Here is a 24731-nt window from a genome sequence, read left to right as displayed (position 1 = left end):
AGGCTTAATATTATGTAGTTACATAAAAATATATTGATCATGGGATATTACTGCACCATTGCTCATAAAGTAATGATCTACCTACATAACCCAGAATGCAGCCACCTACTACAACACCTGCATCAAGAACATAGGAGACGCCATGCCGGGCCCAAACACCAAGTGTCCCAGTGATTGAGGATAGAACCAGCCCAGGAGAAGAGCTGGCACCGAAGACATAGCACCGGAAATCATCTACCTCCGCACATAACACACAGGGGTACAGACAACACCCTGCATGCCAAGAAATGGAGGCAACAGCCCATCCCACATCCCTTCCGCCATCTATCCCCCTTACCTGGCCCACCACGAAGAGAAGGACGCACGTTCGGACAGCACTTATATACCTGTCGCATCACGCTCGACCCGCCCACTTACTGACCCGTGATTGGCTATCGAAACTGAGTCTCGGAACGCAGAAAAAAACGGAAGTTGTCCCGCAAGCAACGCACACGTGACGGCAGCATGGCTCCTGGGGGAAAGATCAACCGGCCGAAAACGGTATGAACATCTCGATATTTTCTTAGTACACATTGATATCTGCGACAGCAGTAAAGCTTTGGGCGGGAGAGTTGCCCAAACAAGAGCAAGGGGAAATGGAGGAGTTATCCTTATAGCAGCCAATCAGGAACTAGTTGTCATTTTGCATTAGCGTTTGGAAAATTAAAAAGCCACAATCTGGTTGGCGGCTTTTGCTTTAATGCACTTTCTTTCGTAGATCTATTCACAGAAAGCTTTTTTTCACCTTAAAAGGGTTTTATTATGTAAGTATATTAGATATTATATATGTGTGTGTATATATAATATATATATTTTAATATACTTACCTTGTAATGTCTTCACATCAAATGTGTCCGGATCCCAGAATTCCAAGCGGCGGAAGTTCACCGACCGCCATATTGGGACACCCAAGTGATGGGTGTCTCAATATGGAAACCGGAACACCTTCGCAGCACCATACACACACACTGTATACGCCGTACGCAACACACACACTGTATACGCCGTACGCAACACACACACACGCACACACTGTATACGCCGTACACACACGCACACACTGTATACGCCGTACACACACGCACACACTGTATACGCCGTACACACACGCACACACTGTATACGCCGTACACACACGCACACACTGTATACGCCGTACACACACGCACACACTGTATACGCCGTACACACACGCACACACTGTATACGCCGTACACACTGTATACGCCGTACACACACGCACACACTGTATACGCCGTACACACACGCACACACTGTATACGCTGTACACACGCGCACACTGTATACGCCGTACGCAACACACACACTGTATATGCCGTACACACACGCGCACACTGTATACGCCGTACACACACACACGCGCACACTGTATACGCCGTATACACACACGCACACTGTATACGCCGTATACACACGCGCACACATCCGTATACACACGCACACACTGTATATGCCGTATACGCACACTGTATACGCCGTATACACACGCGCACACTGTATACGCCGTATACACACACACACACACTGTATACGCCGTGCGCACCCCACACACACTGTATTCGCCGTGCGCACCCCCCCACACACACACACTGTATACGCCGTGCGCACCCCCCCCCCACACACACATACACTGTATACGCCGTGCGCACCCCCCCACACACACACTGTATACGCCGGACGCACCCCCCCACACACACACACACTGTATACGCCGTGCGCACCCCACACACACACACTGTATTCGCCGTGCGCACCCCCCCCACACACACACACACACACACACACACTGTATACGCCGTGCGCACCCCCCCACACACACACTGTATACACCGGACGCACCCCCCCACACACACACACACTGTATACTCTGGACGCACCCCCCACACACACACTGTATACGCCGTATGTACGTTTTGTCCTTATGTGGATACAATGTAAATGAAAGCACCTTTGTCATAAATTTTTCCATGTTAATAAAATGTTCCCTTTACCTACTTTGCTTTCATTTTAACACAATGGGAGGGGTAACTACACATAGGAAAGAAAGAGGACACGGGGGGGGGACAGCTCAAACGAGAGAACACATGAGGGAAGAAGACAGCACAGGGGTGGAGAGATAGAGAGCAGACAAGGGGGAGAGCACATGGGGTAGACAGGTCAAAGAAGAGATCATATGAGAGAAGACAGCATATGTGGGAGAGAGACAGAGCATGGGGGAGAGAGACAGTGCACAGGGGGGAGACAGCTCAAATGGGATGGCACATGAGGGGAGAACACAGCACAGGAAGGAGAGAGACAGCAGACAAGAGGGAGAGAGCACATGGGGTAGACAGGTCACAGAAGAGGGCACAGACGGGAGAAGTCAGCACATGGGGGAAAGAGAGAGTGGATAGGTGGGTGAGCACATGGGAGGGGGGGGGGGAGAGATTCTCAACGCTGCAAAGCCTGCCCCCATCGTGACATTACCGCCCTCCCGATGCGATAGCATCGGGCCTCCATCTAGTATATATATAAACGATTATATATATATATATCATATCTGTATATGAATATATAATAGATTTTATATATGTGATATATACAGTACAGACCAAAAGTTTGGACACACCTTCTGTTAGGAGGGCGGTTGCAGACAACTTTATTATAATGGAACGCAACCGACCCCGGGGTCCGCGATGCAGCCTGGTGGACTGCTGCCGAACACTTTCCGGGTGAAAAGGAAAGCAACCAACTTAAGTGATAAACCCTTCCGTGTTACTGCACACAGGAACGGGTATAGCGGTTCGCTCTATCTCCGTTAACTGCACGGGAGATGCGCGACCGGGGAAGTAGCTGTAGCCCTGTTAACTACACATGGACTACACTGGCGGCACTAGGATGCGTGTGTGACTACGCCAACGGGCACACGTGCCTCCAGCCGACGTGCTACCGGACTGAAGGGTATTACTCCACGTGGCTGACAGGCGATAGTTGTGGACAGGACGTCTGCAGGCTGCTCAGGGTGTTAGGCGACCCCTTTGGCAGAGCCAGACTGCAAGACGGAGCTACCTGCCTATTTCCACTAGCCTGCCTATAGAAACTACGTGGAACACAGTCGTCCACACAACAGCATCACTTGCTCAATGATCAGAGCGCGCCGCCATGTTTGTGGGCGGGCCTTTTAAAGACTAAGCCCTGCCCACCGTCACACCATTGGTGGCGTCACCCGCGACCAATCAGGCGGTGCCAGGTCACCGGATCAGGTGGTTGCCAAACCACCAATCACGGTCCCGCCAGGTCACGGACATGCTCAGTACGGAGAATCCTGGACTTAGGCTCCAACAGCCCTGTCTCCCTCAGCAACCTATGCTTAACATTGCTAGGCACAAATACCCGAGAGACAATCTGTACATCTCGTGGACCAGCTAGGCGTTGGGGCTAACGACGATGCTGAGCAGCATCAGCCCTGGCTGGACCAAAATGGGAGACCACAGAAGGCTCTGGACTAGTGTTGAGCGATGCCTTCCGATATCGGGAAATATTGGATCGGACCGATACCTAAAAAGTATCGGATATCGCCGATTCCGATACCGGAAACAAAGGCCAGTCAATGGGACACAAATATTGGAATAAAAATAAACCCTTTCTTTCCTTGTAGGTTAACTCTACATGAAGGAAAACAACTAAGAATAATGTAGAATGTATTACATGAAAAGCCGGCAATTCAGCAGCGGTATACGCCGGTACCTGACAATTTAGAACAGAAAGAATAGAACATCACACATAGATTAGATAGATAGAAACATGTCAGTCACATATATAAGAAGTACAGTGATAGTGTTGATTACTGTACTTGTCATTTAGTGTTAAAATAAAGGATTTATTAAAAAAAAAATTGGCTTGGGGTTCCCGGTAATTTTAGGCTCTAGCGGAGGTTAAGCAGACAGCTTGGGCTGGGGCAGATGTTTGAAGCCTGGGAAGGGGGTAATACCCACGGAGCTTCCCAGGCTACTAATATCAGCCCCCAGCTGAATATCTAGCCTTTACTAGCTATTAAAATGGGGGACCCCCTATTTTAATAGCTAGCAAAAGCTAGGCAGACAGCTGGGGGCTGATATTAATAGCCCAGGAAGGGTGCCATGAATATTGGCCCCCTCCCAGGCTAGAAACACCAGCCGTCAGCCGCCCCAGAAATGGCGCATCCATAGGATGTGCCAATTCTGGCACTTAGCCTCGCTCTTCCCACTGCCCTATAGCGGTGGCAGTGGGTAATAGAGTTGGGGTTGATGTCAGCTTATAATGCCAGCTGACATCAAGCCCAGGTTAGTAATGGAGAGGCGTCTATAAAACACCCCCATTACTAACCCCATAGTCAAAGTTAAAAAAAAAACACAAACACCCAGAATAAAGTCCTTTAATTGAAATAAAGACACAATTCTTTATTGTTCTAAATTAAACCATACCATGCACGTCACTGACAGCGTGGGAAAATTCTCCTGCTCTCAGCGCTTGAGCTGGAGAATTTTCCCACGCAGTCTGTGACGTGCATGAGGTGAGCTGAGTTCATTGGACATGAACTCGGCTCATCTTTATGCCGTCACAGCGAGACACTGAGGAGCGCAAGCATGCCTGCGCTTCTCAGTCTCTGCGGCATGGCAAGCTGGATGGCAGCGTTCTGTTGCGATCCAGTCTGTCATGTCAATGTAGCAGAGCTGAAGCTGTCGTGGGAAGCATGGAAAGGTAAGGATGATGTTACTTTATTATTTTACTTTTATTGCAGAAGACATTGGCTTCAGCTGGAATGGGCGTGATGGTCAGTATGGTTTAATTTAGAACATTAAAAAATTGTGTGTTTATTTCAATTAAAGGACTTTATTCTGGGTGTTTGTGTTTTGTTTTTTTTTACTTTGACTATGGGGTTAGTAATGGGGGTGTTTTATAGACGCCTCTCCATTACTAACCTGGGCTTGATGTCAGCTGGCATTATAAGCTGACATCAACCCCAGCCCTATTACTCCACTGCCACCGCTACAGGGAAGTGGGAAGAGCGAGGCTAAGTGCCAGAATTGGCGCATCCTATGAATGCGCCATTTCTGGGGCGGCTGACGGCTGGTGTTTCTAGCCTGGGAGGGGGCCAATATTCATGGCACCCTTCCTGGGCTATTAATATCAGCCCCCAGCTGTCTGCCTAGCCTTTGCTAGCTATTAAAATAGGGGGGACCCCACGTCATTTCTTTTGGGGGGGGTCCCCCATTTTAATAGCTAGTAAAGGCTAGGTATTCAGCTGGGGGCTGATATTAGTAGCCTGGGAAGCTCCGTGGGTATTACCCCCTTCCCAGGCTTCAAACATCTGCCCCAGCCGTCTGCTTAACCTCCGCTAGAGCCTAAAATTACGGGGAACCCCACGCCAATTTTTTTTTAATCTTTTATTTTAACACTAAATGACAAGTACAGTAATCAACACTATCACTGTACTTCTTATATATGTGACTGACATGTTTCTATATCTAATCTATGTGTGATGCTCTATTCTTTCTATTCTAAATTGTCGGGTACTGCTGCTGAATTGCCGGCCGGCTTTTTTAAAGAGACGGTGCATGAAAACATTATTATTTTTTTTAATAAATCCTTTACACTAAATGACAAGTACAGTAAGCTGAGTGCTGCCATCCAGCTTGTCATTCTTCAGAGACACTGCAGAGCGCAGGCATTATGGGAACTTCCGATTCCGGTATTCGATATTCTAAAAGTATCTTAACTCAGTATCGGAACTCCGATACCGCGAATATCGGTCGATACCCGATATTTCAGTATCGGAATGCTCAACACTACTCTGGACCCATTTTGAATCCAGCAACAGCCCGACGCCTAACATTATCCCCCCTTCTAACATCCCCCTCCACTTGATGCTCATTTTCCTCAACGAGCAGGGGAGCATGAATGTGGTCCACCGGGTCACAGAGAAGATTCTCAGAACTGTGACCCCTCTGGTGTACAGGGTATCCTTTTTTAAAGCGGGGGGCAAACTTAGCAGACTCACCGCGTACTTTAGTATTGCGAGCCGTGAGCCACACTCTGTCGCCCGGATAGCATACGGAGGCAGGACGACGAGAAGTGACAACCGACTCTCTATGTGTGGAGTTCGTCACGGGTGACAGATGGAGAAGACCAGCCGGACTATGACGGAAAGATTTATCTCTCGCACAGACGGGACACGCGAGAACAAAGTCCTTGACATCCTGGCGCCACCAATAGGACCGTTGAAGGGAGTTAGTGGTACGTTTGACCCCCAGATAAGCTCCGATCTTAGAGGCATGAGCCCAGGAGAGCACCATATTTTGTATATTAGGGGAAACAAACGTTCTCCCTGACGGAACCTGGTTAGAGGACACTGCAGCGACCCTCTCTACCTGAGAGTTCTTTTTGACATAGTCTGACAAGGCCCGGGTTCTGGGGACAGACTAAGAATCTGTACCGGAAGCCACAACGGTAGAGGGATCAGAGACTACCCTCCGGGTGACTGTGACCATACACTGAGACGCACAATTCTCATTCCAGGAAGAAATTCTCCCCTTATTCCAGTCAATGTGTGGAGTATGACAACGTAGCCAGGGGAGACCCAATAACACCTTGTCTAATCCACCGCGAATAATAAGAAAGGAGATGACCTTCCGGTGGCCCTGAGGAAATGACATGGTGAGGGGAATCGACTGGTGGGTGATTTGCGTGTCCAGGAGTGAACCATTGACTACACTGATATTCATTGGTCTTGACAGTAACTCTATAGCGATGGCGTGCCTCTGGGCAAACGCAGATGACAAAAAATTGCCATCAGCACCAGAGTCCACCCACGCCTTGGCAGTAACTGCACATGTACCAAAGGACAATGTCACATTATATAACAATTTGGAGGAAGAAGTCCCAGAATCTAATACACCTCCTCCAACGGTGGTAAGACCTACTCGTTTTCCCGACTGCTTGGAACCCTTATTTGCGGGGTACTCCAAGAGATGTGCAGGTCGGGAACGAGAGAGACTAGAATCAGTCCGGGATATATCCATAGCCTCAGGCTCCGGGTCGGGAGTCGCGAGTTCGGAAATTGGTCTAGAGAAGGTTGATGCCAAACGATACTGAGGTTTGGCGACCTCCAGCTCTAACCTGTTTTCTGCATGACGCAAATCAATTCGGTTTGCGAGAGATATTTCGGAGGGGAACCGTGCCTCCATCACCCCTGCAAAATTTACTGTCCCCAGAAAATTTTTCCGGGAGAGCAAAATGGTGTAATGGAGCACTTGCAGTGGTCGCATTATTCACCGCAGCCGAGTTAATAATATTGGCTGCTAGAGAAGCCGCCTGGGTAGCTACTGCAGTGATATCAGCTACCGGGACACCTTGTTCAAGAGACTTAAGTCTGGCCTCAATTCGCTGTATATATTGCAGCAGTTGCTGGTTGTCGGCCATGTTCGGCAAGACCCTGGCGCTCTGATACTGTTAGGAGGGCGGTTGCAGACAACTTTATTATAATGGAACGCAACCGACCCCGGGGTCCGCGATGCAGCCTGGTGGACTGCTGCCGAACACTTTCCGGGTGAAAAGGAAAGCAACCAACTTAAATAATAAACCCTTCCGTGTTACTGCACACAGGAACGGGTATAGCGGTCCGCTCTATCTCCGTTAACTGCACGGGAGATGCGCGACCGGGGAAGTAGCTGTAGCCCTGTTATCTACACAGGGACTACACGGGCGGCGCTAGGATGCGTGTGTGACTACGCCCACGGGTACACGTGCCTTCAGCTGGCGTGCTACCGGACTGAAGGGTATTACTCCACGTGGCTGACAGGCGATAGCAGTGGACAGGACGTCTGCAGGCTGCTCGGGGTGTTAGGCGACCCCTTTCGCAGAGCCAGACTGCAAGACTGAGCTACCTGCCTATTTCCACTAGCCTGCCTATAGAAACTACGTAGAACACAGTCGTCCACACAACAGCATCACTTGCTCAATGATCAGAGCGCGCCGCCATGTTTGTGGGCGGGCCTTTTAAAGACTAAGCCCTGCCCACCGTCGCACCATTGGTGGCGTCACCCGCGACCAATCAGGCGGTGCCAGGTCACCGGATCAGGTGGTTGCCAAACCACCAATCACGGTCCGCCAGGTCACGGACATGCTCAGTACGGAGCATCCTGGACTTAGGCTCCAACAGCCCTGTCTCCCTCAGCAACCTATGCTTAACATTGCTAGGCACAAATACCCGAGAGACCATCTGTACATATCGTGGACCAGCTAGGTGTTGGGGCTGACGACGATGCTGAGCAGCATCAGCCCTGGCTGGACCACAATGGGAGACCACAGAAGGCTCTTTGACCCATTTAGAATCCAGCAACAGCCTGATGCCTAACACCTTCTCATTTAAAGATTTTAATGAGTGAAGGCAAAAGTGCCAACAAGTGCTAAGTATCTCTGGGAACTCCTTCAAGATTGTTGGAAGACTATTTCCGGTGACTACCTCTTGAAGCTCATCAAGAGAATGCCAAGAGTGATCAAAGCAAAAGGTGGCTACTTTGAAGAACCTAGAATATAAGACATATTTTCAGTTGTTTCACACTTTTTTGTTAAGTATATAATTCCACATGTGTTAATTCATAGTTTTGATGCCTTCAGTGTGAATGTACAATTTTCATAGTCATGAAAATACAGAAAAATCTTTAAATGAGAAGGTGTGTCCAAACTTTTGGTCTGTACTGTATGTATATATCACATCATTAGAATTCTCTAATTATGACATACTATAATCTGCTCAGTAGATTTAGGAAGTCTTCACTCCATAGCTAAAAAAAAAAATAGCAGAATTCTGTTTATTGTTCCTGCTGCTTCCTGAAAACTGGAATGAGAAGCGTTCAAAATGTTGGTGCCCATGAAAACGTGTGCAAAAAAAAAAGAAAAATAGTTTTCCGACAGCCGTTGAAAAAGTAAAAAAGTTATGACTCAGAATATGGCGCTCCCAGAGAAGTGTTTTGTGTTTTGTTTTTTTTTTAACAAAACCGTGCTGCCTGTATGATGTAGGTTAAACAATAACATTTTATGTACCCCAAAAAGGTGCCAATAAAAAATCCAAATAACAAAAGACTGACTGTCACCTCCAAGCAGAACAATGGTCTGAACAGGTGCATACTAAGAGTAGCTGATGCGCCCCCTGGGCCGTGTGGGGAACCCGGAACCGGGCCTTTTGTGGGATGCTGGGGGTTGTAGTCTCCGCGTGGCGGTGAACCGGTCCATGGCTCAGGGTGCTCAAACTAAATGGCAGTCTGTATGCTGAATGTCCAACTACACCACCCGTGGATTGCGGTCAGGATGAACCGCCGCTGCAGGGCAGACCGCTGAGGCTGGTGTTGTGGGTGCAGCAGAGTGTAGTACAACTCCCCACGGGAGGAGTGTAGCCTCAGGGCAGTGTATAGGGATTTTGGTCGTGATGGTGCGCGGGAGCAGCAGTAACCACACGGAGTCTGTCATGCAAGTCAGGGTCTTTACTGTTGGTGTTATTAAAGGACCCGTCCGGAATACAGGTTAACAATGGAGGCCTGGTCAGTCTGAGAGCAGCTGGGAAATCCTGCTGGTCAGGGGAAGTTTGTAGGCCTACCGTGCTGACCACTCTTTCTTGGCTAGCCCACGTCCCTGAGTGTACCGTGTTGTACTCACCCGTATGACTGGCGACTCGGGCCTTCTGTGCTTCTCACCCCTCCAGGGCAGTAGTGGTCCCTCTCGTGTGGCTGAGCCTCCCGGCTTCCTTGGGCCAGAGGACTTGAAGTCCCCTGCGTGGTGGTTTTCTGCTGCTGGGCTTATAACCCTCACAGCCTCGGACTCCAGTGTCCGGCTTAGTAAGTCTCTGGTCAGGACGAACTCTGCTAGTTCCCCTCCTGGCCTCGTGTTCCTCCTCTGCCTACAAGGACTCCTCAGCCTGCTGCTGACCTGTCCCTGTCTCTGGAACTAGACTGGAACTTGTGTCTGGCTTCACTGGACTCTGGATGGTCTCTCTAACCCCGCTCCAGATCCAGTTTATAAAGGGCTGGTTTCTCCCCTCCCTGGACTGAGGCAGGAGGTGCTGCATGCTAATTGTCCCCAACCAGGGAACCTCCCACCTGCTCTCAGACATGACATTGCTGCCACTGTGGCGACAAGACCTGTGGTGCCACATAGCCATCTCCATATATAACTAACAAAGTTGCACAGTGTATTTTTTTTTAACGCTACAGCATGTAAACATGAAATATATGAAATTTGAATTGCATTAAGGCTCTAGAAAATAGGAAAAAAATGAAGATTCTTAGCACTTAATTTGGCCAATTCATGTATGCCCCGCAGCCAACGACAAGACAAGCTTCTTATGCTAGGAACCTATCCTAACGTGATTCCTTTCAGCCCAGGAGACGGCCTTATTATTTTTGGTCTGAGTGTGATCTGACGAAACAAAAGATCGCGCTTGGATCAATTTTAGTCTATGGGGCCGTTACAGGGCTGTGGAGTCGGAGTCGGTGTCCACTTTTTTGGAGTCGGTATAAAATGGACCGACTCCTAAGATATATATGATAAATTGGGTACACTAGTGCAATGCAGGATGTGCTGTGAATGTTTTCATAAGAATTTGGGAAAAGTATGGCATGTCCTATAAATGTCTGTTCTGTTCCTGATTTAAGGATCTCGGCTTTTAGTTGAGATGAATCTGTGCTGCCCTTTATGTACATGCGCAGTAGTGAGGCCGGGCTGTGGAGTCGGAAGTCAGGGAAATTGAGAAGTAGGAGGTTTTTCTTACCGACTCCACAGCACTGCGTGCACATGTCAGATTTTTTACAAAATGTTGCAGCGTGCACAGTTTGCATCTGTAAATCAGATTTCCCTCGGCCATGCAAGTCAATGCATCTGTCAAGAAAATCGGACCACCCTGGGATGACATCTGAGGGCCGTCTTAATTTTCACAGACTGACAGAATGGAGAAATGTTTTTTCCTTCTCCGCATCCAAGACAATCTGCTCACACTCTGATGACACGTTGATGAGTGTGATTAGCATAATCGGACCGATTTTGTTGGATGAGAGAAAATTGGTTGTGTCCCCAGCCTCACACTTCTCCATCAAGAGAAAAAAAAAGTTATGATTACCGGGAATATCCCAATGAAAATCCATTTTCATAAACTATTTATGCTACGTTCCCACGATGAGCTTTTGGTGAGTTTTTGATGTTGCAGATTTTCTGCATCTATTAAAGGGGTTGTCTGGTCCAAACTGATAAGTCTGCAGTTATTCTGTGTGACTGCAGACTTATGAATTTCCTCAGCGTACGCACTGTGCGCTGCAGGGATTTACCAGTTTCAGTCCCGGGAATGGAGGGTATGTATGAGTTTTACATACGACCGGAGTCCTTCTAATGGGCGTGGCTTCGTTCCATGCACTTGTATTGAGCAAGGCCACGCATCCTATAGTGACAGGGCCCTGAAGTGGGCGTGGTCGACTAGTGTTTGGTGTGAGGCCCCGCCCACTAGACTTGCTTTGGCCTGGAATATGTATAACTCATACATACCCTCCGGTCCAGGCTCAGAAGCCAGCGAATCCTCGCATTGCACAGTGCGTGCGCTGGGGGGATTCATGAGTCTGCAGTCACACAGAGTGACTGCAGACTTATCAATTTAGACTGGACAACCCCTTTAAGTAAATTAGGTGACTTGCGTTTTTTATCAATTTTTGAGGCTGTGGTTTTTGCCTCTATATGATATGTCATGTTTTAAAAAATCTGCTTTGTTTTTTATTCTTTCTGGTATCTTATCGATACAGTCATGTGTGGGTTACATGTTGTTTTTACTTGTGCATTTTCTGCACCTAATACAAGTCTATGGGAAAAATCCGCACATAAAACTCAGCGTATCGGCAAGAGAAAGTGACATGCTGCGGATTTGAAACTCGCACCGCAGGTCAGTTTACGCTGAGTAATAATAAAAAGAAAAAAGCACAGTGAGCAGGAGATTTCTATAAATCACATCCACTTTGTTGGAACTGTGAGACGCTGCGTTTTTGATGCAGCGAAAATATGCAGCGTCAAAAACTCCTCGTGGGCACAGAGCCCGAGAGACACTGAATTTCAAGTGTTCTCTAGAACTGGTGATCACATAACTGTCTCATCAATTGGGCCAATACTGATCAATAGAATGAAAGGACTAGATTGAGAGCTCAGTTGAAGTCCACATAGAGCTGAACAGCATGTATAAGGAAACTTTTGAGGTACAGGTACACATCGAGTAGAGGAGTGGGGAGGCCGGTTCTTTTTTTTTTTTTTTTTTTTTTTTTATTATATAAGGGGTGGTCTACTACTGAACAACTCCTAATAATGGACCCATGACAGTTAAAAAAAACAAGCTCACCTCCTGGACTGGTGGTGCTCCTCCATACTTTGCACTGCATCCTCCCCAATCTCCCGTCATCAACATCTGGCAGTGGCACATGTGACGTTCCTGTAAGAGGTCAGTGCCATCAGACTGCCAGGGGATGCAGCGATTATTCCAGAAGAGCATTATATATATATATATATTATATATATATATATATATATATATATATATGTGTGTGTATGTGTATATATATATATATATATATATATATATATATATGTATATATATATATGTATGTATCTTTGTATTATTTATTTTTTTCCTCTTCCTCCTGGCCCATTACATTAACAGGGGGTTGTCCATTAGTAGACAAGCCCTTTAAAATTGTTACCAGGCGTAATATTCACTATGCTTTTCCACAACAGGACTTGCAAAAAAGTATCTTGAAACGCCGTCGTTTAATTACTCGGGAGAAACGGAAGAAGCATAAAATAGTTGGAGCTGTGGTGGACAAAGAGCTAATAACCGTTCATCACTTAAGGAAGAGAAGGTGAGTTGCAAAAAATTTTGGAAATCTATGTGTTGTCCTAATTTAAACAAAATATAACGTAATTGCTGTCAGGGCTGTGGAGTCGGAGTCTGTGTTCATTTTGGTGGAGTCGGTATAAAATGGACCGATTCCGACTCCTAAAATATATAATAAATTGGGTTCAGTTCAGGATGTGCTCTTAATGTTTTCATAAGAATTTGGGAAAATTATGAAATGTCCTATAAATGGCTGTTCTGTTCCTGATCTAAGGACCTCGGCTTTTAGTTGAGATGAATCTGTGCTGCACTTTATGTACAAGCTCAGTAGTGAAGCAGTTCTGTGGAGTTGGGAGTCGGAAGTCAGGGAAATTGAGGAGTCTGAGTCAGTTTGGCTTACTGACTCCACAGCCCTGGTTGCTGTATAAACGAGCAGTTCAGAAACTTTCCTGTGAACTTGGTGTGAGGCTATGTGCCCACGATGCAGAAATGCTCCGGATTTTTCCTAAGCGTTTTTGCATCTCCCCTGGCAGAAAAAACCCATGCGGATTGTACATGCGGATTGTACGTGCGTTTTTCCTGCCAGGGACATGCGGATGTGAAGCGTTCTTCACTTGCATTTCCGCATGCGGGTTGACAAGCTCTTTCTAAGCGATTTTAGCATCACTTGGAAAATGCTTGTCAACTTGATCACACTATATAAATCCATGCAAACGGCATGGATTTATAAACTGTGACCGAAAGAATGGTAAAAAATAAAAAAATAAATATATACTTACCTTCCGATGGCCCCGGAGTCTTTATTCGCTCCGTCCTGGCTGCCGGCAGATCGCGGTACACTGAAGGACCTGCCGACGTCAGCATCGCGTGACCCGTCACATGACTATGACGTCGGCGCAGGTCCTTCAGTCCACCGCAATCTGCCGGCATGGGAGGACGAGCGCAGCGGGTGCCGTCAGAAGGTAAATATAACATTATATTTTTTATTTTATTCTTTTTTTTACAGGTACTATGGTACCTGGGTCTGGATGAGAGTCTCCTCTCCTCCACACCCGGGTACCATCCGTACATTGGAACGCATGGAATGCGCATTTACATATACAGTGATGCGGAATCCATGCTGTCTAATGCAAGTCAATGGCGGCGAAAATGCAGCGCTTCCACAAAATAATTGGTAGTGCTGCGTTTTTTCCCGCAATGTTAATCCGCAGCGGAAACTTCCGCAGCATTTGCATAGCACATGCAGATTATCATTGGGGATCATGGCAGACCTTCTACCATGCGTTTTTTAAGCGTTTCTGCAGCGTTTTTGCCACTGCGGAAACGCTTAAAAAACGCTTCGTGGGCACACAGCCTTACAATTCTTTTCAGTTTTCCAAATACTGATTTGCAGTCAGTGAATAAAAACTCTTATCCTTAAAGCACTGCTGGAGTGGTACTTTAAATATAATTCCCCTGCCCCGTCTCATACTCACCTTCATGGTTTTCCAGTGTCACTCCCATCAGTCTCCGTCGAAAATTGATCTGTCATCTGATCCAATGTTTCATGGTCACTTTTCAATACAAGTCTATGAGAGCCTCGTTCTGGCCTTGAGCTGTCTCTCATAGACTTTCATTGAGAGCCTGTGACGTAACTTCTGGCTGTCAGAAGCTACTGTTACAAGATGGCGTCGTGGGACCGGAGGATGAGTATATGACCGGGGGCAGGGGACTTATATTTACAGCGCCCATCCAGCGCTGAAAACCCCCCCGCTGGAGTGGTACTTTAAATTCTGAGGCGGCAAACCTATATAGATGCAGCGCTACTCCCTGCCGAAAAGGGAATATACTCGTGTCCTCTCCAGGTGAAGCCCTGATGGTTTCCTGCTTCAGTCTGGAGTCCAGGTAGTTTAGATCAAGAGCATTGTCTAGACTGGATGTTCAGCAATTATATCCACTTCTGTGCTGAGACCAGGACTAGGTCTGTACTGGTTTGTTTCCTCTGGAAGAGTCTTCTCATTCTCCTACCTGCAAACTAATAACTTGAAAATAACAAGACATTGAATAACAAGTCATATTAGAAAGTTGTAGAACTTTTCATTTATAACGTGAAGGCTCTTTGTTCAAAGCTCGATAGAGCATGTCAAAAAGAAGAATATTTGCGAATTGCATCAATTAAAAATATTATGCAGTTTTGTATACACATTATGATATCACCCCCCCAGCTGTTTCTCCAGAGGAAGTGGTGGACCGACTTGCTCAATAGCTTCCCTGCTCATGTTGCATAGTTAGCCAACAGTGAAAAGGATGATAATGTGTGGTAATGGGAGGAGAACTGCAGCATCTGAGGTAGATGTAACGATAGGACATTTGCTATCTATTGTGACTCTGAGTTACTTCTCATGGACAAGCTGTGAGGTGGAGAAGTCAAGGAGTTGGAGGTTAGGAGCTAGGAGGGTACGTCATAAACAGAGGGCAGAGTCAAAAGAGTAGTCAAGTCACACTCCGGGGGTCAGAATTCCAAGAAGGTAGAGGATCAAGACAAAGGGGCTAGGCAAACGGATGGTCAAAGGCAAATCCAAGGTCAGGTAACAAAGATCAGAATATAAGAACTCAGAGGAAACACACATCTCTGGAGCTAAGCTACAACTGGTAATGGTCTAATCATTACTGACCAGGTAATCGCCCAGAACGGGCAACACCTGGAGGAAACCATACAGGCCCAGCCAGATTGGGCAACATAGCTGTCATTCACAATACTGACAGCTCAGCACGCCCCTGATCCTATAGGGCGGCTGGACTGTCACTCACAGCGTCCTTAGGACCCTGTGAGTGATAGAATCGTGACTTCTATTACTGGGGTTGATGAGACTATCAAGAACAGTAAACCGAGGCGGGCATCGCCTAGCACTCGATATGAGCAGTCTGCTTTCAGGATTCCCAGGCTGTAATCCTGATTTTATCCGGTTAAAAGTGCCTCCAGAGTACCGATATTGCCCTGTACCGGTGGCCAGGGCTGGCATCAGCACCCGGGCAAGTGCCGGGGCCCTGAGCAGGCGGGGGGGGCCCAATCACAGTCGGGCACTCCTGCGTGCTATGGGACCCGTGAGCGGTGCGGTGTCAGCGCCCCCCCACCCCGCTTGCTCAGGGCTCCAGCGGCACAATACTTACCTCTCCCCGTGCCTCCGCAGCAGCTCCGGTCTCTTCCGCGGCTGCTGCACTGTGACGTCTCAGGTCAGAGGGCGCGGTGACGTCTTTAAACCGCGCTCTCTCCTGAGCAGTCACAGTGAAGAGCGGGAAGATGCTGGCGACGCTGAGGAGTGAGCAGCTGCAGCAGGTGAGGAGAAGTGAGGTGAGTACTTGATTTTTTTTTTTTTTAGATGTATGGAGGCATGGGGCATTATATGATGGGGGGGGCAAGTGACATCCTGCATGGGGCATTATATGGGGGGGAACAAGTGACATTCTGCATGGGGCATTATATGGGTGGGGGACAAGTGACATCCTGCATGGGGCATTATATGGGGGGAGAGGTGACCTGCTGCATGGGCCATTATATGGGGGGAGAGGTGTCATCCTGCATGGGGCATTATATGGGGGGAGAGGTGACATCCTGCATGGGCCATTATATGGGGGGAGAGGTGACCTCCTGCTTGGGGCATTATATGGGGGGAGAGGTGACATCTTGCATGGGGCATTATATTGGGGGTGAGGTGACATCATCCATGGGGCATTATATGGGGGGAGAGGTGACATCCTGCATGGAGCATTATATGGGGTCCATAATACTGTATTGAGGACTATGTGGTGCCCATAATACTGTACGGAGGACTATTTGGGGTCATTATTCTGTATGGAGCAGTATATGGGGCCCATAATACTGTATGGAGGACTATACTATCTGGTCTGCACTGTGCGCTGCGAGGATTCGCCGGTTTCTGAGATATTGTAGAATTTACAATAGATATCACTCATGTAATGTAAGAAGTGAAATCTTTGGCCTTGTGCTGTATATTCACTGCTCAAAAAAATAAAATGAACACTCAAATAATCCTAGATCTGAATGAATGAAATATTCTCATTGAATACTTTGTTCTGTACAAAGTTGAATGTGCTCACAACAAAATCACACAAAAATCATCAATGGAAATCAAATTTATTAACCAATGGAGGCCTGGATTTGGAGTCACCCCCAAAATTAAAGTGGAAAAACACACTACAGGCTGATCCAACCTTGATGTAATGTCCTTAAAACAAGTCAAAATGAGGCTCAGTATTGTGTGTGGCCTCCACGTGCCTGTATGACCTCCCTACAACGCCTGCGCATGCTCCTGATGAGGTTGTGGATGGTCTCCTGTGGGATCTCCTCCCAGACCTGGACTAAAGCATCCTCCAACTCCTGGACAGTCTGTGGTGCAACGTGACGTTGGTGGATGGAGCGAAACATGATGTCCCAGATGTGCTAAATCGGATTCAGGTCTGGGGAACGGGCGGGCCAGTCCATAGCTTCAATGCCTTCATCTTGCAGGAACTGCTGACACACTCCAGCCACATGAGGTCTGGCATTGTCCTGCATTAGGAGGAACCCAGGGCCAACCGCACCAGCATATGGTCTCACAAGGGGTCTGAGGATCTCATCTCGGTACCTCATGGCAGTCAGGCTACCTCTGGCGGCCACATGGAGCTCAGTGTGAACCTGCTTTCACCTGTGAAGAGCACAGGGCGCCAGTGGCGACTTTGCCAATTCTGGTGTTCTGTGGCAAATGCCTAGTGTCCTGCACGGTTTTGGGCTATGAGCACAACCCCCATCTGTGGACGTTGAGCCCTCATGCCACCCACATGCAGTCTGTTTCTAACCGTTTGTGCAGACACATGCACATTTATGGCCTGCTGGAGGTCATTTTGCAGGGCTCTGGCAGTGCTCCTCCTGTTCCTCCTTGCATAAAGGCGGAGGTAGGGGTCCTGCTGCTGGGTTGTTCCCCTCCTACGGCCCCCTGTCCTGTCTCCTGGTAGCGCCTCCAGCCTCTGGACACTACGCTGACAGACACAGCAAACCTTCTTGCCACAGCTCGCATTGATGTTCCCTCCTGGATGAGCTGCGCTACCTGAGCAACTTATGTGGGTTGTAGAGTCCGTCTCATGCTACCACGAATGTGAAAGCACAAAGAACATTCAAAAGTGACCAAAGCATCAACCAGAAAGCAATGGTACTGAGATGTGGTCTGTGGTCCCCACCTGCAGAACCACTCCTTTAATGAGGGTGTCTTGATAATTGCCAATAATTTCCATCTATTGTCTATTCCATTTGCACAACAGCATGTGAAATTGTCAGTCAATGTTGCTTCCTAAGTGGACAGTTTGATTTCACAGAAGTTTGACTTACTCTGAGTTATATTCTGTTGTTTAAGTGTTCCCTTTATTTTTTTGAGCAGTGTATATTTCTCTGCGGTATCTGTGCATCATGAATCGTGGTATGTGTTAAAGGGGCGTACTGAGACTCTTTCGCCCAGGGCCCACAAAAACCTGGAGCAGGCCCTGCCGGTGGCAGAAGATCGCAGGAACCAGCCCTGACGTGCGGTGTAACTGAGGACTGCGGCAATGGTGAGAAGAAGGCAGAGGGACGCGGGAGCAGGGAGCTAGGCCCAAGATGGAGCCGACAGTGAGGAGGCAGTGGAGAAATCCGGTGCAGCTAATGCAACATACATAAAGTGGCTTGAAATTGCTGCTAAACTTGAAAGATTTGCGTGGGTGGACGGAGCAGCATAGGAAGTGGCCAAAGAGGATGAGGAGGAGACTGGGGAGAAACTGGATGGAGAAGATCTGGATGACTATGCAGTACAGGAGGGGCCAGAGGGACGACAGGAGCAGGAAAGCATGATACAGGAGCCTTTTAACAAGCCTTTAATAGGGGAGCCCACAATGAGGGACATATATGATCTGGTTAAGTTTTGAAAAACTGCATTAACTACCCTTACAAAGAGAGTGAACGGTATAAATGTCACGCTGTCTCTGTCTACTGGAGGTAGGGGGCCTAAGCTGACCCTAAGCTGGGGCCCTGACTAATCCCTCAACCTGGAGGTACTGTTAAAGGTACAGAGGTCCAGGCCGCCAGCGTAACCCCTACCTCCTGAGGATCCCTGCACCTAAGTAATCTAGTCCTGAGAAGGACCCCGATCACAACAAAAGAGGACAAGTAATAATATGCCCACACACAGTACTTAGACGAACGGGACAGTACAAGGGAAAAACCAAAACACCTTGCATACAAAAACTACACAACTACAACAGAGGGAACACCAACGGGAAAGGAGATAAATGATAAAGCGAGGAAGGGAAAAACCACTCCAAATACACTTATCTCAGAAACTCCAAATACCACGATCCGCTCTGTAAGTCTGTATGAAATGCTTTCACCGACACTTCCCAAACAGACCAGCAGGCATTTGAAGGAGACTCACTACAGCAGCATTGATTGCAGCTGGGCGAGGCTGGACCTCGTCTAGCACAGAGAGAGAGAGAATTAACTCCCTCACTGCCGAAAACACAAAGCACCAAAAAGTCAGCTGCAAGAAGTCAGGCTGTGTAATCGTGACGATCTTCGTGGCGACACACCCGTGACAGTACCCCCCCTTCTACGAGGGGCCTCCGGACCCTCAGGGCCAGGTTTATCCGGGTGAGTCGTGTGGAAGGCCCGAACTAATCGGTCTGCGTTAATATCCGACGCAGGAACCCACATCCTCTCCTCAGGACCATACCCTTTCCAATGAACCAGGTACTGAAGGGACCGGCGATTAAAACGTGAATCTATGACCCTTGATACCTGGAACTCCAAGTTACCATTGACCACCACTGGAGGGGGAGGTAAAGGTGACGGTACCACCGGCGCCACATACCTCTTAAGCAACGATCTGTGGAACACGTTGTGAATTTTAAACGTAGGGGGGAGGTCAAGACGGAATGCCACCGGATTAATAATAGAACTGATTCTGTACGGCCCGATGAACCTGGGACCCAGTTTCCAGGAGGGAACCTTAAGTTTAATATTCCTGGTAGACAACCATACCAGATCGTTCACACTTAGGTCCGGACCAGACACTCTCCTCCTATCAGCCATACGTTTGTATCGGTTCCCCATAGTATTCAGATTCTTCAGCACCCCTCTCCATACTGAAGCGAGTGATGAGGAAAATCGTTCCTCCTCAGGAACCCCCGAAGAGCCCCCCCTACTGAAAGTACAAAACTGGGGGTGAAAACCATATGCCCCAAAAAACGGGTACTTACCAGTGGACTCGCTCCGCCTATTATTAAGAGCAAACTCTGCCAGAGGTAAGAAAGAAGCCCAGTCCTCCTGGTTCTCTGACACAAAACACCGGAGATATGTCTCCAAGCTCTGGTTCATACGTTCCGTCTGACCATTGGTCTGAGGGTGAAAAGCCGATGAGAATGACAAATGCATCCCCCGCCGTGCACAAAACGCCTTCCAGAACTTGGACACAAACTGAGACCCCCGATCAGACACCACATCGGAGGGTACCCCGTGAAGCCTCACAATCTCCCCAATGAACACCTGCGCAAGAGTTTTAGCATTAGGGAGAGCCGGAAGAGCGATAAAATGTGCCATCTTGCTGAACCTGTCCACTACAACGAGTATGACCGTTTTACCCGAAGACGGAGGGAGGTCCGTAATAAAGTCCATAGACAGATGAGTCCAAGGACGCTCCGGGATCTTCAAAGGTAAGAGGGCCCCAGACGGACGGGTATGTGAGGTCTTAGAGCGCGCACAAACCCCACAGGACGCGACAAAAGTTACCACCTCCTTATGTAAGTTAGGCCACGAAAACCGACGCGAGAGGAGATCCACAGTTGCTTTACTCCCCGGGTGTCCTGCCAAAACTGAGTTATGGTGTGCCTCGATCACCTTTTGTCGCAACTGATCTGGAACAAACGGTCTCCCCGGAGGTCCAACAGAGGCGTCCCCCTGAGCCTCCAATACCTCCTCCTCCAGCTCAGAGCATACTGCCGAAACCACCACCCCCTCCTGAAGGATAGGAATCGGGTCGTCCGTATTCCCGGCCCCAGGGAAACTGCGAGATAAGGCATCCGCCTTTACATTTTTTGACCCAGGACGATATGTAACGACAAAATTAAACCTGGTAAAAAACAATGACCACCTAGCTTGTCTGGGATTCAGACGTTTCGCGGACTCCAGATATAGCAGGTTCTTGTGATCGGTGATGACGGTGACCGGATGGACTGCCCCCTCCAAAAAATGGCGCCACTCCTCAAAAGCTAACTTAATGGCCAAGAGTTCCCTATTGCCGACATCGTAATTCCTCTCAGCGGACGACAATTTTTTAGAGAAAAAGGCGCACGGATGCCACTTACCAGGGGACGAACCTTGTGACAATACTGCTCCCACCCCTACCTCAGAAGCGTCTACCTCTACAATGAATGGCTGTGACGCATCAGGTTGAATGAGTATGGGTGCCGAGGCAAAACATTTTTTCAAGCAGGAGAATGCTTGACAAGCCTTGTCAGACCACCTAGAAAAATCCGTCCCCTTTTTAGTCATGTCTGTGAGAGGCTTAACCATGGACGAGAAATTACGAATGAACTTCCGGTAATAATTAGCAAACCCCAGGAAACGTTGTAGTGCCTTAAGATTCTCTGGCCGATCCCACTCAAGAACTGCCCGCACTTTCCCAGGGTCCATACGAAAACCGGACGCTGAAACCAGGAAGCCTAAAAACTGGAGTTCCTGTACGGCGAACACACACTTTTCCCATTTGGCATACAGTTTATTATCCCGCAAGATCTGTAACACCTGCCTAACGTGCTCCTGATGAGACACCAGATCCGGCGAGTAAATTAAGATATCATCCAGATATATGACAACAAACTGTCCCACCAGGCGGCGAAAAATGTCATTAACAAAGTGTTGGAACACCGCCGGGGCATTAGTCAGACCGAATCGCATGACAAGGTTCTCATAATGCCCCTCCGGAGTGTTAAACGCCGTCTTCCACTCATCCCCCTCCTTCATCCTAATCAGATTGTACGCCCCCCTGAGATCCAACTTAGAGAACCATTTGGCGCCCACGATCTGATTAAAGAGATCGGGAATAAGTGGGAGTGGATACGGATCTCGGACCGTAATCCGATTAAGTTCACGGAAATCCAGGCAAGGGCGTAGGCCTCCATCTTTCTTCTTAACAAAGAAGAACCCCGCAGCCACCGGTGAAGATGAAGGTCTAATATGCCCCTTAGCCAGACTTTCTGAAATATAATCCTTCATGGCCTGCCTCTCAGGACCAGAAAGGTTATACAACCTAGCTTTAGGTAACTTGGCCTCAGGGAGCAGTTTTACAGAACAGTCATACTCGCGATGAGGAGGTAGTTCCTGACACCCTTTCTCCGAGAATACATCCTCAAAGTCCGCCAGAAATGGAGGTAAGACCCAAGGAGTAACCGCACCGATGACCGTGTTCATGCAGTTTTTATTACAGAATTTACTCCATTGGCTTATCTCTCTGGTTTGCCAATTAATAACCGGGTTATGTTTAGTTAACCAAGGAAGGCCCAACACTATAGGAGTGGGAAGACCCTCCAACACGTAGCAAGATAACAGTTCTTTATGTATCGCCCCCACTTGAAGTTTTACGTCATGCACAGCTTGCAGAAAACTTCCCTGACCGAGAGGCCTGGCATCGATCGAGAATATGGGGATGGGTTTAGCCAACTCACTCAATCGCATACCTTGAACCCGGGCAAACCGAGCATCAACCAGATTAGCCCCGGCCCCACTATCCAGAAGAACAGATATCCTCTCAGTTCTCGTACCCACCACCACCTCCGCCGGTACGAGAAACTGAGACGAACCTAGGGACGAAATACCTACTCCCAGATTGCCGTCCACCACACAACCTGGGATCAACAGTTTTCCGACGACTCTTCACTCTGCAAGGGACGGGATGGACACCCCCCAATAAAATGTCCCTTTCTCCCGCAGAAGAAACACCTTCCTGTCTTATGGCGCACCACCGGTCCCCTCCCCCGAAATGATGTCCCTCCTAATTGCATAGGCTCCTCTGGACTGACCAGGGGAACCACCATATGAGGGGACCTTGTAGGAGGTGGAGTCATCACAGGGGGTCGAGTTATCCCGCACCTCTCCCGAAGCCGTCTGTCAACGCGAATAGCCAGGGCCATAGCGGCTTCCAGTGACGCGGGAGAGTCATACTGTGCCAACACATCCTGTAATTTGTCGGATAAACCTTGACAAAACTGGCTCCTAAGAGCCGGGTCATTCCACTGGGTGTCCGTGGCCCACCTACGGAACTCCGAACAGAATTCCTCCGCCGGACGATCTCCCTGCTGGATCCTACGTAACTTAGACTCAGCAAGGGAGATCCGATCTGGGTCATCATATACGAGTCCCAGAGCAGCGAAAAACCTATCCACTGACTGGAGAGCCGGGGAGCCCGGGGGAAGAGAGAACGCCCAAGATTGTGGGTCCCCTTGTAGGAGCGAGATGACAATTCCCACCCTTTGTTCTTCACTCCCCGATGACCGAGGCCGCAGCCGAAAGTACAATTTGCATGCCTCCCGGAAAACAAAAAACTTGTCCCGCCCCCCAGTGAACCTGTCAGGGAGAGCTACTTTAGGTTCTGGTCCGGCTTGCTCCTGAGGATGCAAAACCTTGGACCTAACGTCCGCCAGCTCCATGGACAAACTCTGCAACTGCCGAGCTAGACCGGCTACTGGATCCATGGTAGCTGGAGAAAAACTAAGTAGGTCGGTGAAAATGTCACGCTGTCTCTGTCTACTGGAGGTAGGGGGCCTAAGCTGACCCTAAGCTGGGGCCCTGACTAATCCCTCAACCTGGAGGTACTGTTAAAGGTACAGAGGTCCAGGCCACCAGCGTAACCCCTACCTCCTGAGGATCCCTGCACCTAAGTAATCTAGTCCTGAGAAGGACCCCGATCACAACAAAAGAGGACAAGTAATAATATGCCCACACACAGTACTTAGACGAACGAGACAGTACAAGGGAAAAACCAAAACCACCTTGCATACAAAAACTACACAACTACAACAGAGGGAACACCAACGGGAAAGGAGATAAATGATAAAGCGAGGAAGGGAAAAACCACTCCAAATACACTTATCTCAGAAACTCCAAATACCACGATCCGCTCTGTAAGTCTGTATGAAATGCTTTCACCGACACTTCCCAAACAGACCAGCAGGCATTTGAAGGAGACTCACTACAGCAGCATTGATTGCAGCTGGGCGAGGCTGGACCTCGTCTAGCACAGAGAGCGAGAGAATTAACTCCCTCACTGCCGAAAACACAAAGCACCAAAAAGTCAGCTGCAAGAAGTCAGGCTGTGTAATCGTGACGATCTTCGTGGCGACACACCCGTGACAATAAAGGAGGAAATGATCAATATGAAGGCAGCCGTTAACAAGGCTTATACCAGAGTGGGGGTGGTGGAAGAAAGAGTGAGCACACTGGAGGAACAGCTCTGTAAGCTGCAGAAGTCCCATACTCAATGCCTGCAGCGGTGTGCCATTCTGGCTGATAAAAATGACGATTTAGAATACCGCTCCAGGCGGAACAATGTGCGGCTGGTGGGTATCCCTGAAAAGGCAGAAGGGACTGATGCTACAGCATTTGTTGAGGACTGGCTCCGCAATAAAATTGGCGCTAACAATCTGACCAAACTGTTTGCAGTGGAGAGAGCACACCACGTTCCCATGAGGCCCCTCCCTCCGGGTTCCTCCCCCCGTACCATCCTGGCCAGGATTCTTAAA

The 24731-nt window shown here is 48.5% G+C and overlaps 1 protein-coding gene and 1 non-coding gene across 2 annotated transcripts in view; one reads left to right on the top strand and one right to left on the bottom strand.

Moving 5' to 3' along the window:
- Window positions 1–160: 160 nt before the first annotated feature.
- Window positions 161–294, bottom strand: LOC141215232 (small nucleolar RNA SNORA57). The gene has a single exon (XR_012284328.1). It is a non-coding gene; the product is annotated as a small nucleolar RNA SNORA57 (small nucleolar RNA).
- A 109-nt stretch (window positions 295–403) lies between these two features.
- The window catches only part of LOC141215220 (uncharacterized protein C11orf98-like), a 36111-nt gene continuing 11783 nt past the window's right edge, over window positions 404–24731 (top strand). The window contains exons 1-2 of the mRNA XM_073665543.1: window positions 404–540; window positions 12836–12960. Coding sequence (XP_073521644.1) covers window positions 505–540; window positions 12836–12960 — 161 coding nt within the window. The 5' untranslated portion in view covers window positions 404–504. The remainder of the gene's footprint in view (window positions 541–12835; window positions 12961–24731) is intronic.

This window comes from Phyllobates terribilis, unplaced genomic scaffold (genome assembly GCF_046119375.1).
Source record: "Phyllobates terribilis strain yellow unplaced genomic scaffold, ASM4611937v1 Scaffold_231__1_contigs__length_3143052, whole genome shotgun sequence".
NCBI classification, from domain to species: Eukaryota; Metazoa; Chordata; class Amphibia; order Anura; family Dendrobatidae; genus Phyllobates; species Phyllobates terribilis.
This window is presented reverse-complemented; position numbering and strand designations above follow the sequence as displayed.